Below are 24,187 nucleotides of genomic sequence, written 5' to 3' on the forward strand. Positions count from 1 at the left end.
GCCAGTAGGCAAAATAAATATCTGGAATTTGTCTAGCCTCTTAAAATCCTTATGACTGAGAAAGCTGTCCTTGTGTGATTAATGCAAACAAAAGTCTGCTCGATAAATAATTACAACAGTCTAGAAAGATCTTCAAAGAATATTCTCCTGAAACTAAGGATGCCATTTGGTGACCATCACTTCCGTGGACTATCTTGGCTGTGTCTCCAGTAACCCCAACTCTCTCCAAAGAAAAGAAACAGGCTTCTAACACTGACATTTACTTGAACATTTTTATGCTTCTAGTTTATATTAAAGGCTCGCCATAGAAAATAATGTCCATGCTTCCCAGACATTGATATCAATCCTAAACGTTGCCTTACAACTTGGAACAATGGACAGGCAGTTCTAATGCAAGGTTGATCAGTCGTAACAGTTTCGTATTGGCTTTCATTTGTAAAGTAAAATATAAGTGTCATCGGTAGGCATCATGCTAAATTAAACCAATTTTTACCTATTGATTTTAAAGAGCCTTGAGCACATGTTGTGAAAAATATTAATAAAGGTAACAAGAAATTCTTCTTCCCGGGTAATACATCCAATTGTTTCTAAATGAGTCACTCTGGCCCCTCACCCACAGGTTTAGAATATTTGCAGTTGTCAAAAAACAGATACAACACAGTACAAAGAAAAATACTGGCAAACACCATGTTTTTTTCTTCTATTTCAGGAAACAATACAATCCATGGTATTTCATGAAGTTGTTTATTCTTATTATTAAAACTTGGACTCAAGTAATCCGGTTTTTCTGAAAAAAGCACCTTGTTTGTAGGGACCATTTAATCGTCCTTCTCTACGATCACCTCGCCATGAAGCACCTTTCTTCTTTGACGTAACATATGAAAATAGAGCTGAGGAAACACTTCATTGGAAAAAAGAAAAAGAAAACAGAGATAAGCCATTGCTTTAAACTCTGCTTGAAACCTGTTAAATGAAAGAGCTCTGCGCTTTATATAGAACTACTACACACATTAGAACTACCATGCACATATAGAACTACACACATAGAGAACTACTACACACATATAGAACTACTACGCACATATATAACCAACTACACATATAGAGAACTACTACACACATAGAGAACTACTATGCACATATAGAACTACACACATAGAGAACTACTACACACATACAGAACTACTACGCACATAGAGAACTACTACACATATAGAGAACTACTACACACACATAGAACTACTACACACATATAGAACTATTACACACATATAGAACTACTATACACATAGAGAACTACTACATACATAGAGAACTACTACACACATATAGAACTACTATGCACATAGAGAACTATTACACACATAGAGAACTACTATACACATAGAGAACTACTACACATATAAAGAACTACTACACACATAGAGAACTACTACACACATAGAGAACTACTACACACATAGAGAACTACTACACACATAGAGAACTACTACACACATAGAGAACTACTATGCACATAGAGAACTATTACACACATAGAGAACTACTATACACATAGAGAACTACTACACATATAAAGAACTACTACACACATAGAGAACTACTACACACATAGAGAACTACTACACACATAGAGAACTACTACACACATAGAGAACTACTACACACATATAGAACTACTATGCACATACAGAACTATTACACACATAGAGAACTACTATACACATAGAGAACTACTACACATATAAAGAACTACTACACACATAGAGAACTACTACACACATAGAGAACTACTACACACATAGAGAACTACTACACATATAGAGAACTACTAAACACAGGGAACTACTACACATATAGAGAACTACTACACACATATAGAACTACTACACACATAGAGAACTACTACACACATAGAGAACTACTACACACATAGAGAACTACTACACACATAGAGAACTACTACACATATAGAGAACTACTAAACACAGGGAACTACTACACATATAGAGAACTACTACACACATATAGAACTACTACACACATAGAGAACTACTACACACATAGAGAACTACTACACACATAGAGAACTACTACACACATAGAGAACTACTACACATATAGAGAACTACTAAACACAGGGAACTACTACACATATAGAGAACTACTACACACATATAGAACTACTATGCACATATAGAACTATTACATACATATAGAACTACTATACACATAGAGAACTACTACACACATAGAGAAATACTACACACACATAGAGAACTAGACACACATATAGAACTACTACACACATATGGAACTACTATGCACATATAGAACTACACACATACAGTACTATACGCATAGAGAACTACTACACACATAGAGAACTACTAAACATATAGAACTACTACACACATATGGAACTACTATGCACATATAGAACTACACACATACAGTACTACACGCATAGAGAACTACTACACACATAGAGAACTACTACACACACAGAACTCTGACACACATATAGAGCTACTACACACATATAGAGCTACTACATGCACAACCCACTGATGCTTATGGAGCAGGAGCTAAGAGCAAAACTAGAGGCCATGCGCTATGTAGCACATAAACTGCTGGGAGTGTGTCTGTCATAGCAAGTTCATATGCCCCGATAAACACAGTTTCCATCCAGAGCTGGATGATCGTGTTTATTTTTACACATCAGTAACACAGAAATAAATCAGAACCAAGGACAGCAGACCACACTACACTGTCTACTTTTATCTGTTTTGTTAACTGTACCTAGCTCCATGAACATCTGCATGCACATACATGTAAATGTCCCAGCTGTATCCAGCCCTCATCCATACCCACTGAACAGCTGCACATGCTCTCGGAACATCACGCGTTAATGCTGAGATTAACCCTTGGAGCAGGACAGGACCTGGGCCATAGTCTCAGATGTGGTGTCTAAGGGGCAGCCAGAACAGAGTCCTCATCAGACAGTCCCCACAGCTGGGCCTGTGGGCTTCTGTCATGGATCACACAGATGTGTGTGTACAGATCGTACCGGCTGGATATACGACTATCCGTGCAGCAGATTTGGAGGAAAGTCTGAACCAGTGTGAAATGAACCGGAAGAAAGACTTTCAGTCACGTCATAAAGGCTGGTGTCTGAGCAAGTATGAACCAGCTATAACCTCCGAATATAAGGCCATCCCTGAATAACCACACTAGAGAAATTAATCACAGAAACTTTCAATATCTTCTTCAAGCATCTTTGGCCTGTGTGTGTGTGTGTGTGTGTGCGTGCGCGCGCGTGTGTGTGTGTGTGTGTGTGTGTGTGTGTGTGTTGTTTTCAAAAACTATTTTTAAAATTTAGTTCAAACAGGACAAGAATGTAGACAGGGTTTCTTGTTTTTATTATGCACTTCCCATACTGATAAATTGAGTCATATTATATCTACAGGTGAAAACATGCAGGTCATGTACGTTTAAAGCAAACCAAGCAATTACAGTGAGTTCTCCTATAAAACCCTGAGTAGTTTAACAGAAGGCACTGCATCCTGGGTACTTCAGTGTTCGCTGGAATTCTCCCATGTGGAATGCCCTCATGGTTGAGTGAGAGATGCAAATTCTCAGTACTGAAATTAAGTATTCAAATGCTACTGTTGTTGATTATCCAAGTAAAACCAGCTGTTGTATCTAGCAATATCAGTAAAGATGTGGAAACAAACACAGGTCTCTGACAGACCGATCTGGGGCAAGAGAAACCTCAGTGGCCGCAGGGACAGTGAGCTAGGAAGTTGCCACTGGCAGAGGTCAGAGGTCAGATTAACATCTCCCAGGACACCTGACAAGCAGGCTAGAGGTTTGAAGCCTCAAGCTACATTCTCTAAGGGTCTTGGTTTCTATGGACTAACTTCAGAGGTCACAAGAGAGGTGACCACAGGACCGGTCACCCCTGTGACCGCAAGCAGTCTTTATGAGCCCTGATTCTATTTGCGGCATTCTGTCCCCACCTTGAGACTCTTAAAAAGCAAGGGGTGTGACACACGGCGTCTGTCCATCTTCCTTCGCTTACAGCACGGGCTGGGTGGTCAATCAGGCCGAAGTGGTAAAGGACAAGGAGATGCATCCTCTGAACTCTGTCTATTTTGGTTTTAGAAAAGCTCCAGGGTCAGGGCTCTCACAGACTGGCCAAATCCTATGCACAGCCCTGTGACACAAGAGGCCCTTCTCACCTGGCCACATCGAATTCAGGCTCTCTGACTTTCTCACATCTCCATCTACTTCCCACAGACATCCTCCCTTTATTTTACTGAGAAGGTGAACAAATCATGTTTCCTTCTTTTATTTGCTGCTACTGATTTCCAAAAAGAAAAAAAAAGACATAAAAATCTATCGAGAAGAGAACAAAGTCTCGTGAACTCATTGAAACTGTTGAAAGATGGTGAGAAGTTAGAGGAAAGGCTCAATTATTCAAAATACTTTTTAAGAAAAAAAAAATCTGTATTCCTGTCAAGTCCATGAAACAACACAAAAAAGCCTAGAGAGCATTTGTATTAAATCCCCAGTATGCCAACGGGTAGAAAAGATCTCACGTCTTCTTGATAGAATGCTTATGATTCAGACAGAGCTAGAGTCCTCGTTAATAGTCCTACAGATGCACGCTTTTGAAATGATTTAGTTTTTTTTTCTTTTAACCATACAGAGCTCATTTAAATTATTTTTAAGAGAGCAATCACTTGGATATTAATTTACTTACCTTTTCACATAATCAGGAAAGAAGAAAGAAAGAAAGAAAGAAAGAAAGAAAGAAAGAAAGAAAGAAAGAACTAACTCACTTCCCTTCCATTATTCCAAACACATAAGCATGCTAATGTATTTGGGAGAAATTATTCTCCATTCCCCTCACTTTTTAAATTAGCTTAGCTTGCTGTTCCAAACACGTGCATGTTATGCATTAAATCGAAGTACATGTAAGTCCGTACTTACGCGGTATATACGAGGCCATGGTTATGAGAAGAAAATAGTAGTAGTCGAAAGAGACGTTGTACTTGTTAGGAAGCCTTACTGAAAACATCCCTGATTTCTTTACGTAAGGCAAGGCAGCGTATATCGTGAGAAGCTCTCCAGCAACTCCAACGGGATATAAGATGATAAAAAAATTGTATCTGGAGAAAGACAAGACACGGATGATTGTTCCTCCAGAACGAGCACTGTTCTAGAGCTCAGCCCTTCCGTCACTACTGTGTGTTCACTTGGAAGTCTCTCTATGCGTTTACAATATTGCCCACAGGCTGTTGATGTCACCATATGCTCACTAACTGTCACCTCGTTTCTAATAGTGATCCCCATGCCCAGTGACAACATAGGATAAAGGAAGCAATTTACTCTATATGGTATTAAAATATTGTTATAATTCATTTGAAAGTATGCGTGTTTGCTTTGTGATGTGGGATTACTGTGTTGGCCAAGTTGGTCTTGAGTGATCCTGGCCTCAAGTGACCCTCCTCCTGCTTTGACCTCCAAGTCACTGACACCACAGATGGGGACACCATGTCTATCCATACAGCTCTTTTGTTTCAGTTATTTTTTTAAAAAATATTTCTTCTTCGGGGTATATAGTCATAATGGCTCCTTTTTCTCCTATAGCTGGTCATTTACTGATAAATTCTGTGCCTTAAAAAGGCCAACAGGGACCCTAATTGGGTAGTAACTTTCAAGTGACTAAAGCAGATATTTTAGGTTATTTGGAAAATTGTGATTACTGATTAAACATACTACTATAGGAAACTGACCACACAACTTCAGTCACCAGCCACCAGTAATTAGTACACAGTGCACAACATCTTCACAGAATTTTCTCTTATGGAAAAATGATTTGCGTTTCATTTAACCCCCAGCTGGCATGAAGAAACATCTGTACAGAAGAGTCACGTGACACAGCTGGGGGAGTGCTTACCAAGCACACACGGAGCTCTGAGTTAGGTCCCCAGCGCTGCATGAAACAGGCATGGTACAGCACACCTGTGAGGCCAGCACTCTGGAGACAGAGAGGCAGGAGGAGCAGAGGTGCAGAGTCATCTTCTACCACACAGAGAGTTCAAGGCCAGCCTGGGACACACAATACCCTGTATGTCGGGAGGTGCATAGTGGGTGGGAGGAGGTGAGAGACAGACAGACAAAGAGGAGACAGAGACAGAAAGATGATAGACAGACAGATGAAAGGATAGAGAGATGGATAGATAAATGAATATGGATGATAGATAGTGGATGGATCAATAGATAATATACTGATGAATGGATAGATAGGTAGGTAGATAGATGGATAGTTAGAAAGACAGATGAAGATGGATGGACAGATGAATAGATGGATGGATGGATAGATGGATGGATGGATGGCAGATGGATGGATGATGGATGGATAATGGATAGACAGACAAACAGGAAGACAGGTAGACAGATGATAGCTAGGTCACCTGATTCCCATGTACTACAGTCATGTGAAGAGATAAGGAAGGAAGTTCAAAGAAAGAAAGGAAAAGAGCCTCTGCTGTCCCTACCTATTCTGGCCTTGCTGGGTTATGCTCCTGTTCACTTCCCGGACTCATATACCTTTGTGTATTATTTAAATCAACATTTTCCAACTTTACCTTTTAAAACTCCTATATCCAATTGTATAATCTCCTTTCAAACAAAATACCTAATCTAATTTATGTTTTAACCTCATGAAGCTCTCCGGTGATTTTTTTTTAAGTAGCATGTGTGTTCACTCCCAAGTTGGTAAGATTGGGTGGTGGGTCAAGGGTCTTGGAAGCCTGACAATCTAGACAATCTGTGTTCAATCCCCAGGACACATAAAAAGAAGGAGAAAACTCCTTGCAAACCTATCCTATGATCTTCACAGGAGCATCTGGAAAACGCAAGTGCACACACATACACACACACACACACACACACACACACACACACACACACACACACTACAATCCATCAAGAAAATGTAATTAAATATCTTTTGTAAATTATTATTATTTTTGTTGTTTTGTTTTATTTTTGTTTATTTTTTTTTTCCAGAGGTAGGGTTTCTCTGGGTAGCCCTGGCACTCCTGGAACTCACTCTGTAGACCAGGCTGGCCTCGAACTCAGAGACCTGCTTGCCTCTGCTTTCCATGTGCTGGAATTAAGGCTATGTGCCACCATCACCTGGCCATCACTCTTAAATAGATGATATTTAAAAAGTAGTTGAAAGCCACAAGGTCAGTGAAAATTCATAATGAGATGGGAATAAGTTATATATTATTTCACTTTTCTTATGCTAACTGTGGAAAGCCTCGATACCTTGGACGTTTCCACTTGTTACCTAAAATTTCTTTGAGAAAATATACTTCTGAAATTAAAATGGAAATCAGTGTGAAAGCATAACCCGACATAAAATTATTCAGGAACATTTTCAACTCGTAAATAGAATCAAGGTAGTCAATTGTGATAGGTCAAACTTTGAATCCATTTCTAAACTGAAGTTTTATTTGAGAATAATAGCTTCCATATTTGAACTTAAATATAAATATTACTTTGGATTATTTAACATTGTTGGAAAATATATTTAAATATTTGAAAATATCAAGAGTGTTTGGAAAGGAAACAAAATTATTGATGATGGCTAGGCATGAGTACACACCTTTAATCCCTGCACCCAGGAGGCAGGGTCAGGCAAGGCCAGCCTCGTCTACATAATAAATTCTAAGCTAGCCAGGGCTACAAAGTGAGACTCTATCTTAAAAAAAAATCATTGATGATTATAATCAAATGATACATATATCAGCAGTTCTATTTCAGTGTTGTTGTAATTGTTAGAATTGGTCTCACATAATACCGATTTGGCCTCGAACTCCATATGTAGTAGAGGCTGGCCCTAAACTACTCATCTTCTGCCTCCACTTCCCAAGAGCTGGGACTGTAGTGCACACAACCATGCCCAGATTCTAAACCCTCCACACAAAGGAGGTGATAAATGATTTCAACGCAGCAAGTTCAAGCATGACACAGCAGTTCTGTGCACTCAGAAACGGATGACACGCAAATACATTCCAAACGAGGGAACAGAGACACTGCAGGCTAGCAGGCCTGGCCTATGCAAACATGCAGTGTTCCGTTACCTTCTTCAAGAAGACTTTGCAAAGTACAATTTCGTGAGCAGAGACGATGTGCTGTGTTAGTGAGTTTAAAAGAACCAGAGGCTCGAAAGGCTGTTGGAAAACAGGACTGATGGGCCATCTAACATTAGGCCCCGCGTCATGCTAAGCTGCAAAACCTCTTCAAAGGCCTAATCCTTAAACGTGAATGGGTTTTCATGTAAAATAAGAATGAACCCAGTGCATAACCATGCAACCTTCTTATGACAGACAAGGAATTGAGGTATAATTTTAGAGCATTTTATTGTATGCAAAACTGTAAGGTAGAAATGTCTAAAAGGGAACCAAAGGGTATTTTAAGCGTAAGAGTCTCGAAATACAGTCAACAGGAATGCCCTATGGAATGGAGTTGTGGGTAATTTTCAAAGTTTTATTTCCTTCTTTTTATTTATTCTAATTTATTATCATTAAACAGGCACAGTGAGTTTTTAAAAAAAGAGTAATCATCTAAGAAAATGTTAGGCCTTTAATAGATGGTGATCTGGAGCAAGTATGAAAAACGAAGCATGTTCTAATACAGATGTCAGAGGTTATTTTGTTTTGCTTTCTTTTGTCTGTTTGAGACAAGGTTTCTCTGTGCAGCCTGGAACTCCCTCTGCAGACCCCGCTGGCCTGGAACTCAGAGATCCACCTGCCTCTGCCTCCTGAGAGCTGGGATTGAAGGCCTGCGCTGCCATCACCTGGTCCGTTGTTTTGTTTTTAAGACAGGTCTCCCCGTGTAATGATAACAGGCTTGGGACTCCCTAGTTTGACCAGGATGGCTTTGAACTCACAGAAACCCGCCTGCTTCCGCCTTCCGTGTGCTAGGATGAAAGGCACGTATCACCTGCTGGGCTTAAAAATTAGTTTTTAAAAGAGAGAAATAGGAGATGTGGTATTGTCTCTAATATTTTGCATCACCTCTTATGGTATCAGAAGGTTGGGAAGGAGCATTTCGTGGCAGCATCCAAGTACTAGGGATGGAGTGCTAGACTGACACACACTCCTGCTGACTTAAAAACGTACGGAAGGGGGGCTCCCTCAGCGAGAGAGAGGGTTCGGTTCTAAGCACCCACATCAGGGCCTTAACAAACACCTGTGACTCCAGCTGCAGGGACTCTGATGCCTCTGGCCCCCAAGGACACCGGCACTCAGGCAGACACATAGGTGTGTACAAAGTCAAAAATAATAAAAATAAGCCTCCACACTAATACCTCAGAGCAATCAGTTAGCTATATTTTGAGTAAACGTTACTTACTATGTAACACCCAAAAGGTATATTGTACTTTCCAAAATAATGAAGTAAATGACCAACTGAGATTACTTAAGGATATGGTCTGCTGGATATTACATAGGATATGATTTCACATAAACTGTATTTCAGTACTACTATGTGCCTATGGCCACTGAGATTCAGCGTTTAGGATGTGAGTTAGAACAATGCTAGTATCCCAAGCGGTAGCATTCTGGCATCATGGAGCTGTGACCCGACTGTAATTCTCCCGTGTTAGTTCAGCACACAAGGTCAGCATGCACAGGGCGGAGAGGAACTAGAAGGCAAGACGCTGCCACCTGGCCCATTTAATGAAGTGCGGCAAGTGGTCGAGGAGACTGAATGTGTAGAAGGAATAGCGAGTGATCTCGGTCACAGTCCAGGAGACCAGAAAAAGCACCACGCTCTCTTCGTTCTGGATCTGCAGATTAGAGAAAGCCACAGTGCCGTTCAACATCGGGCTTTTTTTTTTTTTCCCAGTGAGATAAGCAAAAAAAAAATTTTTTAGATTGGTTGTCACCCTTTATTATAATGGAATTCAGGACACATCGAAGTCACCATTATGTAATGGTTCTAAACGTGGAACTTAACTATGTCCTGTGCGAGGGGCTGACTATTTGCTGATATTTGCTCCCTCCATTCTCAGACCAGCCAGTGAATGTGATTAATATCCTAGAACAACATTGTTGCCTTGAAACCTGAATGGGAACAGTGCTCTTCCAACTTCCTATTAGTCATCAAGTCATACAAACGCTACTTCGAGGATACTGTGGCAGTCTGAATGAGAACGTGTAGGACGATGTCATTATGCAACAAAGACAGGTCCAAGATAAAGCAAAGCCTATCATTGGATGAGAACGAAGGGTACACGGGGGAAGAAATCTAGGAGATTGGGGAGGGAGGAGAGAGGGAGGGGAGGGTAGAGGCAGGGAGGGGAGGGGAGGGAATGGGAAGAGAGAAGGGAGGGAGGAGAGAGGAGAAGGAGAAGGAAGAGGAGGAGGAAGAGGAGGAAGAGGAGGAAGAGGAGGAGGAAGAGGAAGAGGAGGAGGATGAAGAAGAGGAAGAAGAGGAAGATGAGGAAGATGAGGAAGAGGAGGAGGAAGATGAGGAAGAGGAGGAAGAGGAGGAGGAAGAGGAAGAGGAAGAGGAAGAGGAGGAGGAAGATGAGGAAGAGGAGGAAGAGGAGGAGGAAGAGGAAGAGGAAGGGGAGGAAGAAGAGGAGAGGGGAAGCGGGAGAATCAAGATGGAAATGGGGAAGAATGACTCAGATCCGGGTGGTCTTGAATCGCCAAGGTAGCTGGGATGGATTTCTGTAGGCAAATTTATCTTATCTAGGTGGGCGGTTTATATCCTTATCAATTGGTTGTGTATTCATCGTGTGGTTGTATTGTGGACTGAGAATTTAACATATAAATCTGATGCCTGTGTTACAGTTTGTTGAGTCTTGATTTCACTGGGTAGTTGGGAGTTTATACTTTAACTACCAGGGGGGCGGTTGCTGGGAGCGTGGGCAGAGTCTGTGGCAGGAAGCTGTGCTAGGCTACAGAATGCCTGGGGCTAGCTTGGCATGGTGCCACAGTAGAATGGCCCGGGGAACTCGATGTGTGTGTCAGGCGTGGTAACAACCTGCCAAGCCAAGGGGACAGTGTGTGAAAGCAGCTGGCAGAGAAACAGCCAGAGTGCACAACTCCTGAGGAGTAAAAACAAGCAGGAACCCATTCTGCCGCTTTTCTTATTTTTACTGCAACAGGAATGGTCCCCCCAGAGGTTCATATATTTAAAGCTTGGACCACTTCCCCCCGACCCCAAGATGGTGGAACTATTTGGGAAGTACAAGGTGTGGCCTTGTTGGGGATGTGTGGTCTTGTTGGGGTGTGTGTGTGTGTGTGTGTGTGTGTGTGTGTGTGTGTGTGTGGCCTTTGTTCGGGTGGGTGTGGCCGTGTTGGAGTGGGTGTGGCCTTGTTAGAGTGGGTGTGGCCTTTGGGTGTGGCCTCGTTGGAGTGGGTGTGGTCTTGTTGGTGTGGGTGTGGCCTTATGTGCCATTGGGGGATGAGCTTTCAAAAGCTCAGGACAGGCGGGGGCTGGGGGCGGTGGTTGGGAGTGGCACACGCTTCTTTCTCAGTCAGCTGCCTGTGAAGCTCAACTCTCAGCTACTGCTCCAACACCATTCCTGTCTGCTTCCTGCCATGAAGATCATGGACTGACGCTGTGAACCTGTGAGCCAGCCTCCAATTAAATGCTCTCTTTATGAGAGCTGCCTTGGTCGTGGTGACTCTTCACAGCAACAGAACAGTGACGAAAGATACCAACTCTCTAATCTGGCCATTCTTCTTTGCCTCTAACATTTATATTTCAGTTCCAGCCTTATCATGTCGCAGCTGGACCATTCTAACTCTTTCCTAAGTGGCTTTTCATTTTTATCTTCCTCTCCAGTAAAAGTTTTCTTAAAAATAAAACAAAGCTGCTGCTGCTGCTGCTGCTGATGGTGGTGGTGAAGAAGATGATGAAGATGATAAAATCAGATTAAGTCATGTGATGTGGAACTTAACATTGATCTCTCATGGCTTAACAGGTGAAAAGGGTCAATTCTAGCACCTGAGTGCTACAGAAAGGTCCTCACAGCCTGAGCTCAGTTACATCCACAACTTCTTCTGCTGTTACTTATCTCTCTCTGCTTGTTACCGTGGCAACATTATAGTTCGCATTATTCCCGGGATATGCTCAGAACATCTATGTCTTTACACAGGCTGGTCCCTCTCATTAGAGTGATTGCTTCCCATACAAAACCCTTTCTCGTTTCTTAAGACCCAGCTACGAGATGACAGCCCCTATAATGGGTTGGATATAAAATGTCCCCACGGGCTTATGTTGACCATGCCTGGTGGTGGCACTACTTGGGGAGACAATGGAAATGGGCAGAGGGGACATAGCTGGAGGATACAGGTCCCTGGAGAGGCAGACCTCTGATGCCTGATCCCTTATCCTCTCTGCCTCCTGTCTCCGCTCTGAGCTGAATAACTTGCGCTATGTTCCTGCTTCCAGGAAGTTGTCCCTCTGTGTGGCCTGGGAGCCAAGGACTATGTGCTGAAGCCTCTAAAACCATGACCTTTAATGAATGTCTTCACTGTTGTTTGTGTCAAGCATACTCAGTCTAACACAAGTCCCAAGCCTCTCTCAGGCCTGCGCAGCTCCTTGCTCACCATCCCATCCTGATGCGACTTTTTGGATTAGCACTCATTGATCTGAATAGATAATGTTCTCTCCTGTATCTCAGTCGGTGCTCGCCCAGCTTACATACGCCTTTCTATGGCAGCATTCAATCACTTCCCAGAAGACACTAAACTCTAGGCATACAGTGTAAAGCATACTGTGCTCCTGTTTCAAAAGACTTAAAACAAATGCAATTCAGTCAGCATTTGCAGAACTATTTATTTAGGTTCCCTCCACCACAGGCTCCAGAGGGTAAGAAACCATAGGCATTGTTGACGGCCACGTCCTCAGCACAGAGTAACTGCACAGTTGCTACGTGTGGCCCATGTGTCCCAACATCCAGCAGAGTGATAGCTGTGGTTGCCATATTCATTTCTGGACATCCAGGAATTAGTACTTCAAGATGTGGAGAAGATGTTCAATAACTACTGGTTGAATTAATCAATCAGTTGTTGATAAATGTCAATGGGAAGCCACTGCCAGAGAAAATCAAATAAGAAACTCAAGGGATAGAGCCTCCAGGGGAATGAAAGGACCAGGAGGTTCCTTTCCCCTTAGGACCTCTCCATTCCTAACTTCTCTTTAACGGTTCCCCCTCGGTGCTGTCAGCTACACAACTCTGCCTTCTCCCTCCGTCTTCAGGGTCTCTGTGGTTCTGGCTCATTTATTATATTCCTTCCCTGTCTAGAGTCATCTTTCTGCTGGTCTGTCAATGTGGTGGTCTTCCTTTTAAACTAGAAAGCGACTTTAGAAAATGCTTGGGCTGAGTGTGAGGTGTGTGCTCAGTACTGTCCGGTCTGCAGTCCTGGCTAGGGACAGGTTCGAGTCAGTTAGGTTCGAGTCAATTAGGTAAAAGATCCCCGTCAAGAGTAGTGAGAGGGAACAAGGTCAGAGATCTGTCCCCACACAGACACAAGGCCAGGGAGGCTCAGAGGAAATGGAGAGGAGGTTAGGTGTCAGCCCCAAAGCACAGAGGAGACGAGAAAGGAATCTGCGGGATGGAAAGAAAGCCAGAGATCTGTCCTCAAGTGGACAGGAGACTACGGAGGCTGTCAAGAAGGTCAGGAGGGTTGAGCTGAGAAATGTTTCTGACATGGGTTTAAAAGGCCCAACATCCTCAGAGAGACTTGCAACAGTGTTTGTTTTGTCTACATAGTTGAAACCACTAATTAGACTCAGTAATTAGGTCTGTCTCCTGTCATGTGTCCATAAATAATGTGTCTATTTTTCTCTAAGTTCCTCAACCTTAACTTTCAAAATGTATTTTAATTGGCAAATTAAAACTGCATATATTTATGGTACATAGCATGCGGTTCTGAAAATATGTATGCATTACAGAATGGCTGACTGAAGCTAATTAACTTATACTTTACCTTGGCACATTTCTCATTTGTTTGGGGGTAAACACTTAAAATCTACTGTCAACAATGTTCAAGCAGACATTGTCAACATCTGTAGTCACCACAGCTCTCTGAAATGTAACTCTTCCCGCCGGAGATTATGAACTACAGCTTTTAATTTAAATGTTTTCTATTTGTTCAGATGCTAGAAAAACTACATTTATGTTTGCCTATTGCTATAATCCCTTGTACTAAACAAAGAAAAGCAACTGAATTGTTTACACTGATAATGTCCAAGTTTTTTTTTTAATTACTTAAGAAGAAACGTAATAGAAAAGAAAAAAAAATCAGTTGGATGGAAATGTGTTCACATCCAGAAAACACGGGAGATTCTATGAACAGAAGACGACTGTACAGCCCATTCTACATCAAAGCCCACCTCCTCTGTGCCCAATCATTCAGTTCCCCAAAACACTGCAGGGTTAATACTTTGGGTCTCTTAGAATGGAAAGCTTCCCGTGGCTCAGGTAGACAACATGTGCACATCACTTACGGGTTTTATACTGTGAGTAATGAGCCATACCATGAAGATTCGTGAACTCACTTGGACCCCAGTCACAAGCACAGAAGTGGGTACGATTCCTGGAAGAGAAATCAAGTCAGTGATTGCCTCACAGGCACCTTCTACCAATAGCATAAAATTAAAGGAACGACTCACCAATCAGACAGTGGACTACCTGTAGGGAAATTGAGAAACCACAAGTCAATAACATGAATATTAAATACCCATCCTCGGGGGGTGGGAAACGAGCCCACAGGTATTATGTAATTAGCAAATGAGGATTCCCATTGTTCAACGGAAGTATTTCCAAATAAACACCATAGCAGACATATTGAAAAACACTTACCTCAAGCAAAGCAAATGTTTGGAAAAATTTAAGTGTCTTCTGAATGCTTTTATATAAACCTCTGTGTGTTCCTTTTTCCATATAAAAGCGTACCATTGCAATAGCTAGAACCAACCACCTAGAGGAAATAAAAGCATTTTACAAAGTTCTATCAAAACTAATATTACTGACTCATGCATGCAATCGTAGCAGTGTTATTTACCATTAGCAGTAACTAAAAGGTAAAAGCAGCGGGTATCGGTCGCCGACTACACAGATACTTCTTGTGGTCTGTCAGTACTTTGTCATTTACTGTAGTCAGTCTACAGCGACACCTAAATTCAAGCCCACCCCTTTTTCACTCATCTTGCTCCCTGTAATATGCCAACACTTTAAAATACCAATGCTGTAGATCGCAATATACTTGTAGGCCCAAAATATTATTCTGTCTTTTAAAAGAAGAGACTCCAATATATGCTATGACATAGATGGACCCTGAAGGCACTATATACTGGGGGGGAAATAAGCCAGTTGCAAAAGGGCAAATACTGTATTTCACTTATATGAGGTACCAGGGGTTATCAGAGTCCCAGGCATTGAAAGACTGGTGGTTGGCGGGAGCTGGGAGAAAGGGTGAGAAGGAGACAGTGTTCAATGTGTACAGAGGTTGTTGTCTGTGATGAACTCAGGGATAGGAGTGTCGATGACAACCGCACAAACCGTAACTGTACTTAAAGCCACAGACTGTATGTTACGACGTTCAAGAAAGTCCGTGTATATTTATCCTCGCTGAGGCTCTCGGAAAAATGCCAAAACCTGTACAATAGTATTTGTGTTTCATCATTCTCTTAGTTCGTTATTTTGAGGGGGAAAAAAAAAAAAACCAGCCCAGAGGGAAAGAGAACAAAAGTTGGTCTGTGGAACATACAAGGGGCCAATTACCAACAAGGCAGAGGCTAGGATGCGTTTGTTTGCAGCAATCAATCTGACAGACTGACAGAAGTAGCTGCGTGTTTTAAAAATGAGATTATCGGGGTTGGGGATTTAGCTCAGTGGTAGAGCGCTTGCCTAGCAAGCACAAGGCCCTGGGTTCTGTCCCCAGCTCCGAAAAAAAGAAAGGAAAAAAAATGAGATTATCAAAGCACTTAATAAGTATATAATGTCATAGTACCAGTTTCTTTATATGTCTGTGATTAAAACATTTGGACCAAAGGCTTTGTTTCACCTTACATTTCCGGGTCACAGTCCATCATGAAGGGAAATCTGGGCAGAAACGGAACCAAATACCATGGGGAAATGGATTACTAGCTTGCTTCCTTGCTCAACTGACTTTTTTTTTTTTTTTTTTTTTTTTTTTTTGGATACAGTCCAGACCCACTTGCCTAGGTATGGTACCGCCCACAGTGGGCTGAGGCCTCCCACATCAATCATCAAGCAAAACAATGTCCCATAAACAGGCCCACAGGTTAATATGATCTGGGAAATTCCTCGGTAGATTTTCTCTCTGACCAGGTAGCGGGTTGATGGTAAGTAAACTAACCAGTCTCAAGATAAAAAGCTGTTGGAAAGCTGTATTCATAGGAAAATACAACATACAATTTATGTGGGCACACACAGAAATCTTTAATAAGAATCATTTATTAGTCTTCGATAAACAAAGCCAATGGCTGTAATATAGAAGACCTACATACAGATCAAATATGAGCCTGCTTTCAAAGAATTACTGCTGTTGGAAGCTGGGTCTTACTGTGAAGGCCTGGCTGGTCAAGAACTGACTGTGTAGACTAGGCTGACCTCAAAGTCACATCCATCTGCCTGCCTCTGTCTTCCACATGCTAGGATCAAGGATACTTGCCACCACACCCAGCCAAAGGTTGGAGTTATTAAAAAAGAAATGAACATATATTGACCCTTGTCAGCTTCCAGGTATGTGTTAAGTATGTGTTTTCCTCCCTGAATTCACACTTGTGGGCAGCAGCTTTGTGGTCCACGCTCCATATGTTTCTGGTGAGAGCTAACTTCCTGGTTTCCATCTCCACTCCTGTATGGAGAAGTTTAAGAAAGTTGCCTTATCAGTGGCTTTTGAAAGCCTGGGATACTCCATCTATAGACACCCTAAGCCTTAAGATGGGGGGGTAGCAAAGTGTACAGTCAAATCAGCAGTTGTCAACCTGCAGGTCGCAACCCCTTCAGGGGTGAAATGACCCTTTCACAGGGGTCACCTAAGACCCCTGGGAAACCACATAAATTTACATTATGATTCATAACAGTAGCGAAATTACAGTTATGGAGTGGCAATGGAAATCATTTTATAGTTGGGGGTCACCACAACATGAGGAACTGTCTTAAAAGGTCACAGAATTAGGAAGGTTGTGAACCACTGGCTTAAATGCATCCCCTTATAAAGATTCCAGTGACTGGTGCAGGCTTGACAGAACTTAAGGACAGAGTGCAACATGCAGGACCACTCTCCTCTCCCCCTGCTCAGCATAGGGCACACTGGACAAAACAGCACAAGGCCAAGCAAATGTCTAACAGCATCAGACGTCTGAGATGTTAGCAAAGACAGTAAATGCACCCTCAGATCTGTTTCAGACACGGCCACACACCAATTTTGGTCCTTGCCAGCTTCTGAAGGATTATTCTTCTTTTACTGATGAAGAAGCAGACACAGAGGGACACACAGCCAAGCCAGCTGTGACCTAGAGCCCCCACTCCTGAGCTCCTGCACTGACTTGGGTTGGCTCCAACCACTATGATCACAGAATAGTCCATGCTTACCTTACATTGTAACGTCACAGGGAGAGACTGGGCTAAAACATTTCTATAGTGTGAAAAAGTGTGCAGGCCACTCGCAGTAAAGAGGTTAATTTACTAATCTGAGGGCATAGCTCCGTGGTAGACTGCCTATATAAGAAGACTATATAAGAAGTCCTCCACTCTGCACTTAACATTGGAAAAAAGGAAAAAAACCTTACAGAATGCATCTTGGAGTAAGATATGGGCAAGGCTGGGACTGAGCCTCTAAAGTCCCCAAACCTGTCCTAGCACATCACGGCTTTGATATTTGATTCAGCTCATGACCCTGCCTTCTGTAATGAGCTGCTTCTGTAATAAGTACTGAGCTAATCCTAAGGCCCTCATTGGACGGTGTTTTAAGTACCTCCCCAGCTCAAAACGTAATGACTTTATCTGCCTTGGTTCTAAGTCCCCGAGGCCCTAATAAGAAAACCAAAAAGTTAGCGAAGGCTAACTCATTTTCCACACACCTGGCTTTTGGAGGCAGAGACAAGTTAGACGCCTATAAAAGTTAATTTGTGCGGCAATTACTATGTTAACAAAAACATCGTCAAAGCGATAAGTCTTCCTCACATTTTAAGCAGTATTTATGTGATAGTTCGTGTTTGGGACTGTCCCATAGGTGGCAGCATTGTACCAGCTACATGCTACACAGGTGACTACAAATGAAGGCCCTGGAGCTGGAAAAGACCACCAGGGCTTTGAACCTGACTTTGTTTTCAGTAAACAAGGCCAAGGCCTATATAAACTAATCAGAATTCATTGCCCAAGGAAACCTTCACAAAGAATGCCCAAAGTTCCCCTAAGGGCCCTACATTTAGCAAACTGTGGGTATTAGTTTAGTTTAAAAAAAAAAAAAAACATAGCAACTGGAATTTCTCCAACTGGAAATTGGTTTGAGGGGTGCTCTGTTCTGTTTTGCTTTTAAATGTGCCAGGGATTTAGATCGCATGAACTCGAATAGCTTCAGTCCCCGCCCTCGGTGAACCAAATGCGCAAGCCTAGAGTAAGGGTGCACACCTGGGATGCTAGCTTCCAGAGGCACAGGGTAGAGGGTCGCCTCAAGTTCAAGGCCGGCTTGGTCTACAGAGCAAGCTCCAGGCCAGGCAGGGCCTCATGGGGGGTTGTCCCAAACAAACAAACAATCAAAACCTGTTTCAGAGGAGTTTCTGCTGCATATTTGCGTTTGTTCATTCATTCATTCGTCATTCGGCAAGCATTACTGAGATAGGGAGGTGCTAAACTGGATGTGAGATAAATAGGACGTGATTTATTTTGGCTCAGATTGCACTGACTTAGCAAGTACAGAGGACAGTGCTCTGACAAGCAACACGTGCTAGAACCTACAAAGGGAACGGGTGTTTCTATGTCACTCTGGCTGCCATGTCCTTGGCAAGCTAATCTCTTTCTTCTAGTGATCTTCTAGCATTTTTTTCTTCAGGATTTCTTCTGGATTTCTTCTAGATTTTTTTTATCTTTATTAACTTGAGTATTTCTTATTTACATTTCGATTGTTATTACCTTTCCCGGTTTCCAGGCCAACATCCCCCTAGCCCCCCCTCCCCTTCCTCCATGGTCCTGGGTTCTGTTTTCTTTTTTAAAGATTTATTTATTCATTTATTATATATAAGTACACTGTAGCTGTCTTCACACACCAGAAGAAGGCATTGGATCTCTTTACAGATGGTTGTGAGCCACCACGTGGTTGCTGGGAATTGAACTCAGGACCTCTGGAAGAGCAGTCAGTGCTCTTAACCGCTGAGCCATCTCTCCAGCCCCGGTCCTGGGTTCTGTAAGAGAGCAGGCTGAGCCATGAGGAACAAGCTTGTATGCAGCCTTCCTCCATGGTCTCTGCATCAGCTCCTGCCTCCAGGTTCCTGCCCTGTTTGAGCTCCTGTCCTAACTTTACTTGATGATAAACAGTGACCATTGGCCACACCAATCGTTGGCAAGGACATACAGGAACTGTCTCATTGTTGCTAATGGGAAGGGGAAAGGGCATTATGCTTCGGGAAAAGAGCTCAGTGGTTTGAGACATCAAACATGTGACTACTCCATGACGGAACCACTGTACTTTTAAACATTTATCCGAGGAAAATGAAAGCACAAACCCACACACAGACTTGTACGTGAATGTTCACAGCTTTGTGTAGATTGTAGTCTCGAACTAGAAATACCCATCAACAGGTAAATGGATAACCCAGTTGTGGTATATCCATTCACTCAAGCTACCAAGCATAGCAATCGATCATTGGCTAGAAGATATGGCTACTACTTAACGTTTTGGGAAGGGAAATTGGATTTGTCGTTCAATCAAGGTACATTCAGCATAACAGAGAAAAGGAAAAATCCTGGTTTCTCTTTCTCTTCCCAGGAAGTGTAATTTCAAATCAACCACTAAGGATGGGATACTTCTTCTTGAAGAATGAGGAGCAAGCTACCAAACAGCATGCTACTCTGGCCTCTGCGTCAGCTCCTGCATCTGTCCATCAAACACCTCTGCTAAGAACGTTACACCTGGGGCTGGAGAGGTAGCTCAGCAGTTAAGAGCACTGTCTGCTCTTCCAGAGGCCCTGAGTTCAAGTCCCAGCAGCAACATGGTGGCTCAAAACCATCTGTAATGGGATCTGATGCCCTCTTCTGGTGTGTCTGAAGAGAGCCATACATTCATGAAATAAATAAATCTTTAAAAAAAAGAAAAAAAGAACTTCACACTTCTCACCTCTTTACCCCTTGGAATATATCCTTAGCGAAGTAGCTGTGTTGTTCCAATTCTACAGATGGGAAAACTAAGGCTCAGAGGTCAAACAACTTTTCAACTTTACTCCACTACAGAACCTTTCATCAACACTCTCGCAGTGTTTAAAAAATAAAATCCGCTCGCAAGGCACCTGCGGCCTTACAATGGATGGACTGAGCCACCCGTCTATCTGTGCTCCGGCCCATTGGTGTTGCCTAACTGATGTCTCCCTGCCTCCTGTCTCAATACTAACACAGGCTGTCTCCTCAACCACGTCTGATAAACCCTGCTTAGCTTTCAAAGATCCATTCAAATGCCTTCATCTCCCTCTGAGGTTTCGCTCAGTCTCCCTGTCCTCTCTCTGGCTTCTGCTTTGCATGCACTCATTGTATCCCATCTTTATTGCAATTATTATCTGCCTGTAAATGTCCAGGCTGTGCTTCTTCAAGGATGAGCCCAGATATATGTCTTACATTGCCCACTTGACCTAAGGCGACGAATTAGCATCCATAGGTTCAGAAGAGTTTGTGGGAAAGCAAAGCACAGATGCTCCCTACTCTAGCCAAAAGACTATTATGAATAATATGAATAAACCATATATACATTATATATATATGTGTGTGTATGTATATGTGTGTATATATATGTATATATATGTATATATATGTATATATATATATAAAATCCTTCCATCCTTTAAAGGGACCTCCACTCTGAATTTGCCTAAAGCCACTAATTATTCCACAGGGTCAGGGTAGGGGGACTTTAAAATGTCACTAGGGCCTGACTTAATCCATAATGGTACATTTCTTCTACACAGTCTTATATAAGAATTAAAAGTATAATTATAAAAATTAGAATGATGTACTTGAATATCAAGTGGAAACAGGAGCTTATACAAAAGACATTAATCACCAATGTTCTACAAGATATTCACTCATTCATTCATTCCATAAGTATTTATTACTTCCTGGAGCTTACAATGAAGAATTGGTACAATATATGGTATGGCTGAGGGCCAGTAAGTGGGATGGAGAAAAATCAAGGAGTCAGGATGTGCTAGTACATCACAGAAGGTGCCCAGGTAAAGTCTCCCTAAGGATAGAGATCTGGAGATAACCTTGAAGGGAATCATATGCTCAAATGATAAGGAAAAATGAACGTTTCTCTGTAGGGGGCTCATAGAACTTCGTGGATGACTCCATCTGGGTACTCTGACTTGATAAGAATAGCAGGGAGCCCTCTCAGTACAAAGGACAGACACACTTAGGGTAAGCAGTGGCTCTCTGGAAAGGGCACAGCATGACTGAAGTGTGAGAACACAAAGCAGTACCCCCTGAGGCAGGGGAACCTAGAAAAGTTCAAACCCTCTGCGGAAGCCACAAGAACAATGATGATGTCACAGAAAGAGGGAACCTCTGCAAAGAGAGCTGTAAAGTGCAACCTGAGCAGAGAGTTGGGGGGTTTGAAAGGCAAGAACACTGGGAAAGTAAACTGGGGAGTGAAAATGGTCTTCAATGAGGACAGCCCCAAATCCCTTAGGACAGGAGAGGGTCTATGGGGGAATCTTAGCTTCTACACTTTATCTTAGCTAACAGGTCGATTCAATTTATAGAAAAGTGCACATTTATTTCTATAAACATCAGGGACTATTTTAAAGAGTAAACGTTTCTTCGCCACCCTGTAACTTAAAACGTGCGTGGATACTGAGAATGTAACTCTAATGCCAAGGGAGCGAAGGGCATTTTCATAATGGGTTTGAGTCACTGTAGACCCATAAGTCATTTGACAGCCCTTTGAAGACTGATCTTGTATGATCTTAACTTCCAATTCACGCTAGGCCTGGGGTTGGGGGTGGGGAAGACAAATCTGGAAAAGATTAGGCCGGGACACGCTGGCCATCTTGCCCTGTTCCAGGTGTTTCAAACAAAGTCCCAAGTGGGCATTCCTAAGTGTCATGCTTAAAAAGAAACAGTAAATGAAGAAGAAACAGTAGGTGAAGACACTGCCCAGCGACCCACAGCACCAAGAACCACATGCCCAGGGTCTGGCGTCTACAGGCAGCGGACAGCTCCCCGTTGGGGTGAACAGACTCGGTGGTTTCTTCAACAACAGGCGAAGGCTGCCGGGCCGCAGTCGCCTCCCCCGTGGGTCGGCCCCGCATTCCTGCCCGGGTCTATACTTAACCTCCGGCCCGCGCCCCGTGCCGCCGCGCCACACCGTGCACCGTATTAGGCAATGCCCAGCGAGCGGCGAGCGGCCGCCCCGCCCCGCTCCATTCAACAGGGCTGCGCCCCTCCCCCATCGCGCCGCGCGCCCCCGCCGCGCCGCGACCACCTAGGGCCCAGCACTCGCGCCCTTGCTCTTTGCACCCGGGCCACACGCCCAGACTGCTCCGACCGCAAGTGGCAGGGCACACGCGCTCCCCCAGCTCCATGTGCGACAGCTGCGCCGCGACCCCCAGTTGGACGACACGCGCGCTCTCGCTTCATAAGAACCCCCCACTTCTGTCGCGCGCCTCCGCCTCGACCCCTGAGAACTCCCCCGCGCGCTTCCGTTCCACCCTCGTACGCGCGCCGTGGCCGCGGCTCGACCCCCAGCAGCCCCGCGAGCGCGCGCTCCCCGCGTCCCCGAGCCCGGATCGCCGAGGGACCGCACAACTGCGTGCGGAGCGCGGAAGGACCTTCGCGCGCACGTACCCGGCGGTCATGGCGATATTGTAGAAGGTGAGCCAGGCGGTGGCCAGGAAGCCTAGGCGTCTCCGCTTGCCGGTGGCTTCCTTCTCGTCGCTGGCCTCGGAGGCGCCGTTGGTGCCGTCCTCCTCACTGGACGCCATGGTGACCGCGCACGCGGAGCCGGAGGAGCAGCGCACAGGAGCGGGAGGGGCCGGCTGAGCGCGCCACTGAAGCGCCGCTGCCCGCGGCCGCCGGCACGGTCCAGCGCTCCATGTGCGACGCGCGGGGGGTCGGCGCCGCCTGCCCGGCCGCCCGCGAGGGGGAGGAGCGCGCCCCCGGCCGCGCGCCCCGCCCCGGCGCCGCCTCTCGGGAGCGCGCTCTCAGGGCCCGGGTCCCGGGGTGGGCCAGCCGGGGTCACGGCTTCCAGGCGGTGTCGCGCCGCGCGCTCCCGTGGAAGAGCTGTCCGCCCGCTCTGGCTGCGACCTCTTCCTAGAGAGACGCGGGCGACGCGTGCCCTGGCAATGGGTGTCTCGCTGGTGCGCCTTGTCCAGACAGAGCGAATGTACCAGAGGCGACGGGGGTTTTGCCCAGAAAGCAGGGTCTCCCCCACCAAAGGCTTGGTCTCCTGAGCTTCTGGAGAAGCAGCTCCGGCCTAGCCTTGTCCCGTGCCATTACTACGGGGTCAGATGGGTCTCATGGGTTCTAGAGAGTCTGTTCTAAAGCTGCATGCCAAAGGGGAGCTGGGGGAAAGGACGTGGTAAAACAAGGATCGGTGTTAGGGTACGTACAAGAAATCCAGCCATGGTGTTAACAAGTTCCCTGTCTTGCAGGGAAGAAGTGCCCCACTGCTCTCCACACTTAATCTTCCACTTTTTCTCTCTTCCTCCCAAGAACCATTCTTTTAATAGTTCCCTTTCCTTTCCCCTCTATAAAGTGTAGCTAAGCAAGCAGGCTACCAAGTCGGTTTACTGGAATTCAACCCCCAAATTCCTGACCTCCACCAGTCTGGGAACTTAGAAGTTTGTGTATGCCTACATTTCCACAAAGGAAAACAAAATGGTGTACCTCATAGAGAGGTAGGGT

The 24,187-nt window shown here is 44.1% G+C and overlaps 1 protein-coding gene across 11 annotated transcripts; it reads right to left on the minus strand.

The window, feature by feature from the left end:
- Positions 1-673: 673 nt before the first annotated feature.
- Hacd1 (3-hydroxyacyl-CoA dehydratase 1) lies at positions 674-23,406 on the minus strand. 11 transcript variants are annotated; one of them, XM_087591477.1, is made up of 7 exons: positions 23,129-23,406; positions 14,912-15,029; positions 14,722-14,740; positions 14,587-14,645; positions 9,753-9,874; positions 4,999-5,177; positions 674-901 (listed from the first exon to the last, which is right to left on the minus strand). In XM_087591477.1, the coding sequence occupies exons 1-7, from the start codon at positions 23,263-23,265 to the stop codon at positions 819-821; spliced, it is 717 nt and encodes a 238-aa protein (XP_087447603.1). In that variant the 5' UTR covers positions 23,266-23,406; the 3' UTR covers positions 674-818. The 11 variants fall into 11 exon arrangements, 7 of the variants coding, with proteins under 7 accessions (XP_087447603.1, XP_087447602.1, XP_087447601.1 ...); NM_001101001.1 differs by having other exon boundaries at positions 729-901; positions 14,557-14,645; positions 23,129-23,356; XR_015640967.1 differs by lacking the exon at positions 9,753-9,874.
- Positions 23,407-24,187: the final 781 nt, after the last annotated feature.

Source organism: Rattus norvegicus, chromosome 17 (genome assembly GCF_021556685.1).
Source record: "Rattus norvegicus strain SHRSP/BbbUtx chromosome 17, alternate assembly SHRSP_T2T, whole genome shotgun sequence".
NCBI lineage: Eukaryota > Metazoa > Chordata > Mammalia > Rodentia > Muridae > Rattus > Rattus norvegicus.

Coding starts and splice junctions, on each gene's coding strand:
- Hacd1 (XM_087591475.1), bottom strand. CDS start 23,265: ATGGCGTCCAGTGAGGAGGACGGCACCAACGGCGCCTCCGAGGCCAGC. Junction 15,030..23,128: donor AATATCGCCATGACCGCCGG/GTACGTGCGCGC, acceptor TATTTCCTCTAG/GTGGTTGGTTCTAGCTATTG. Junction 5,178..9,752: donor CACTTCATTAAATGGGCCAG/GTGGCAGCGTCT, acceptor GTCTTTCTCCAG/ATACAATTTTTTTATCATCT.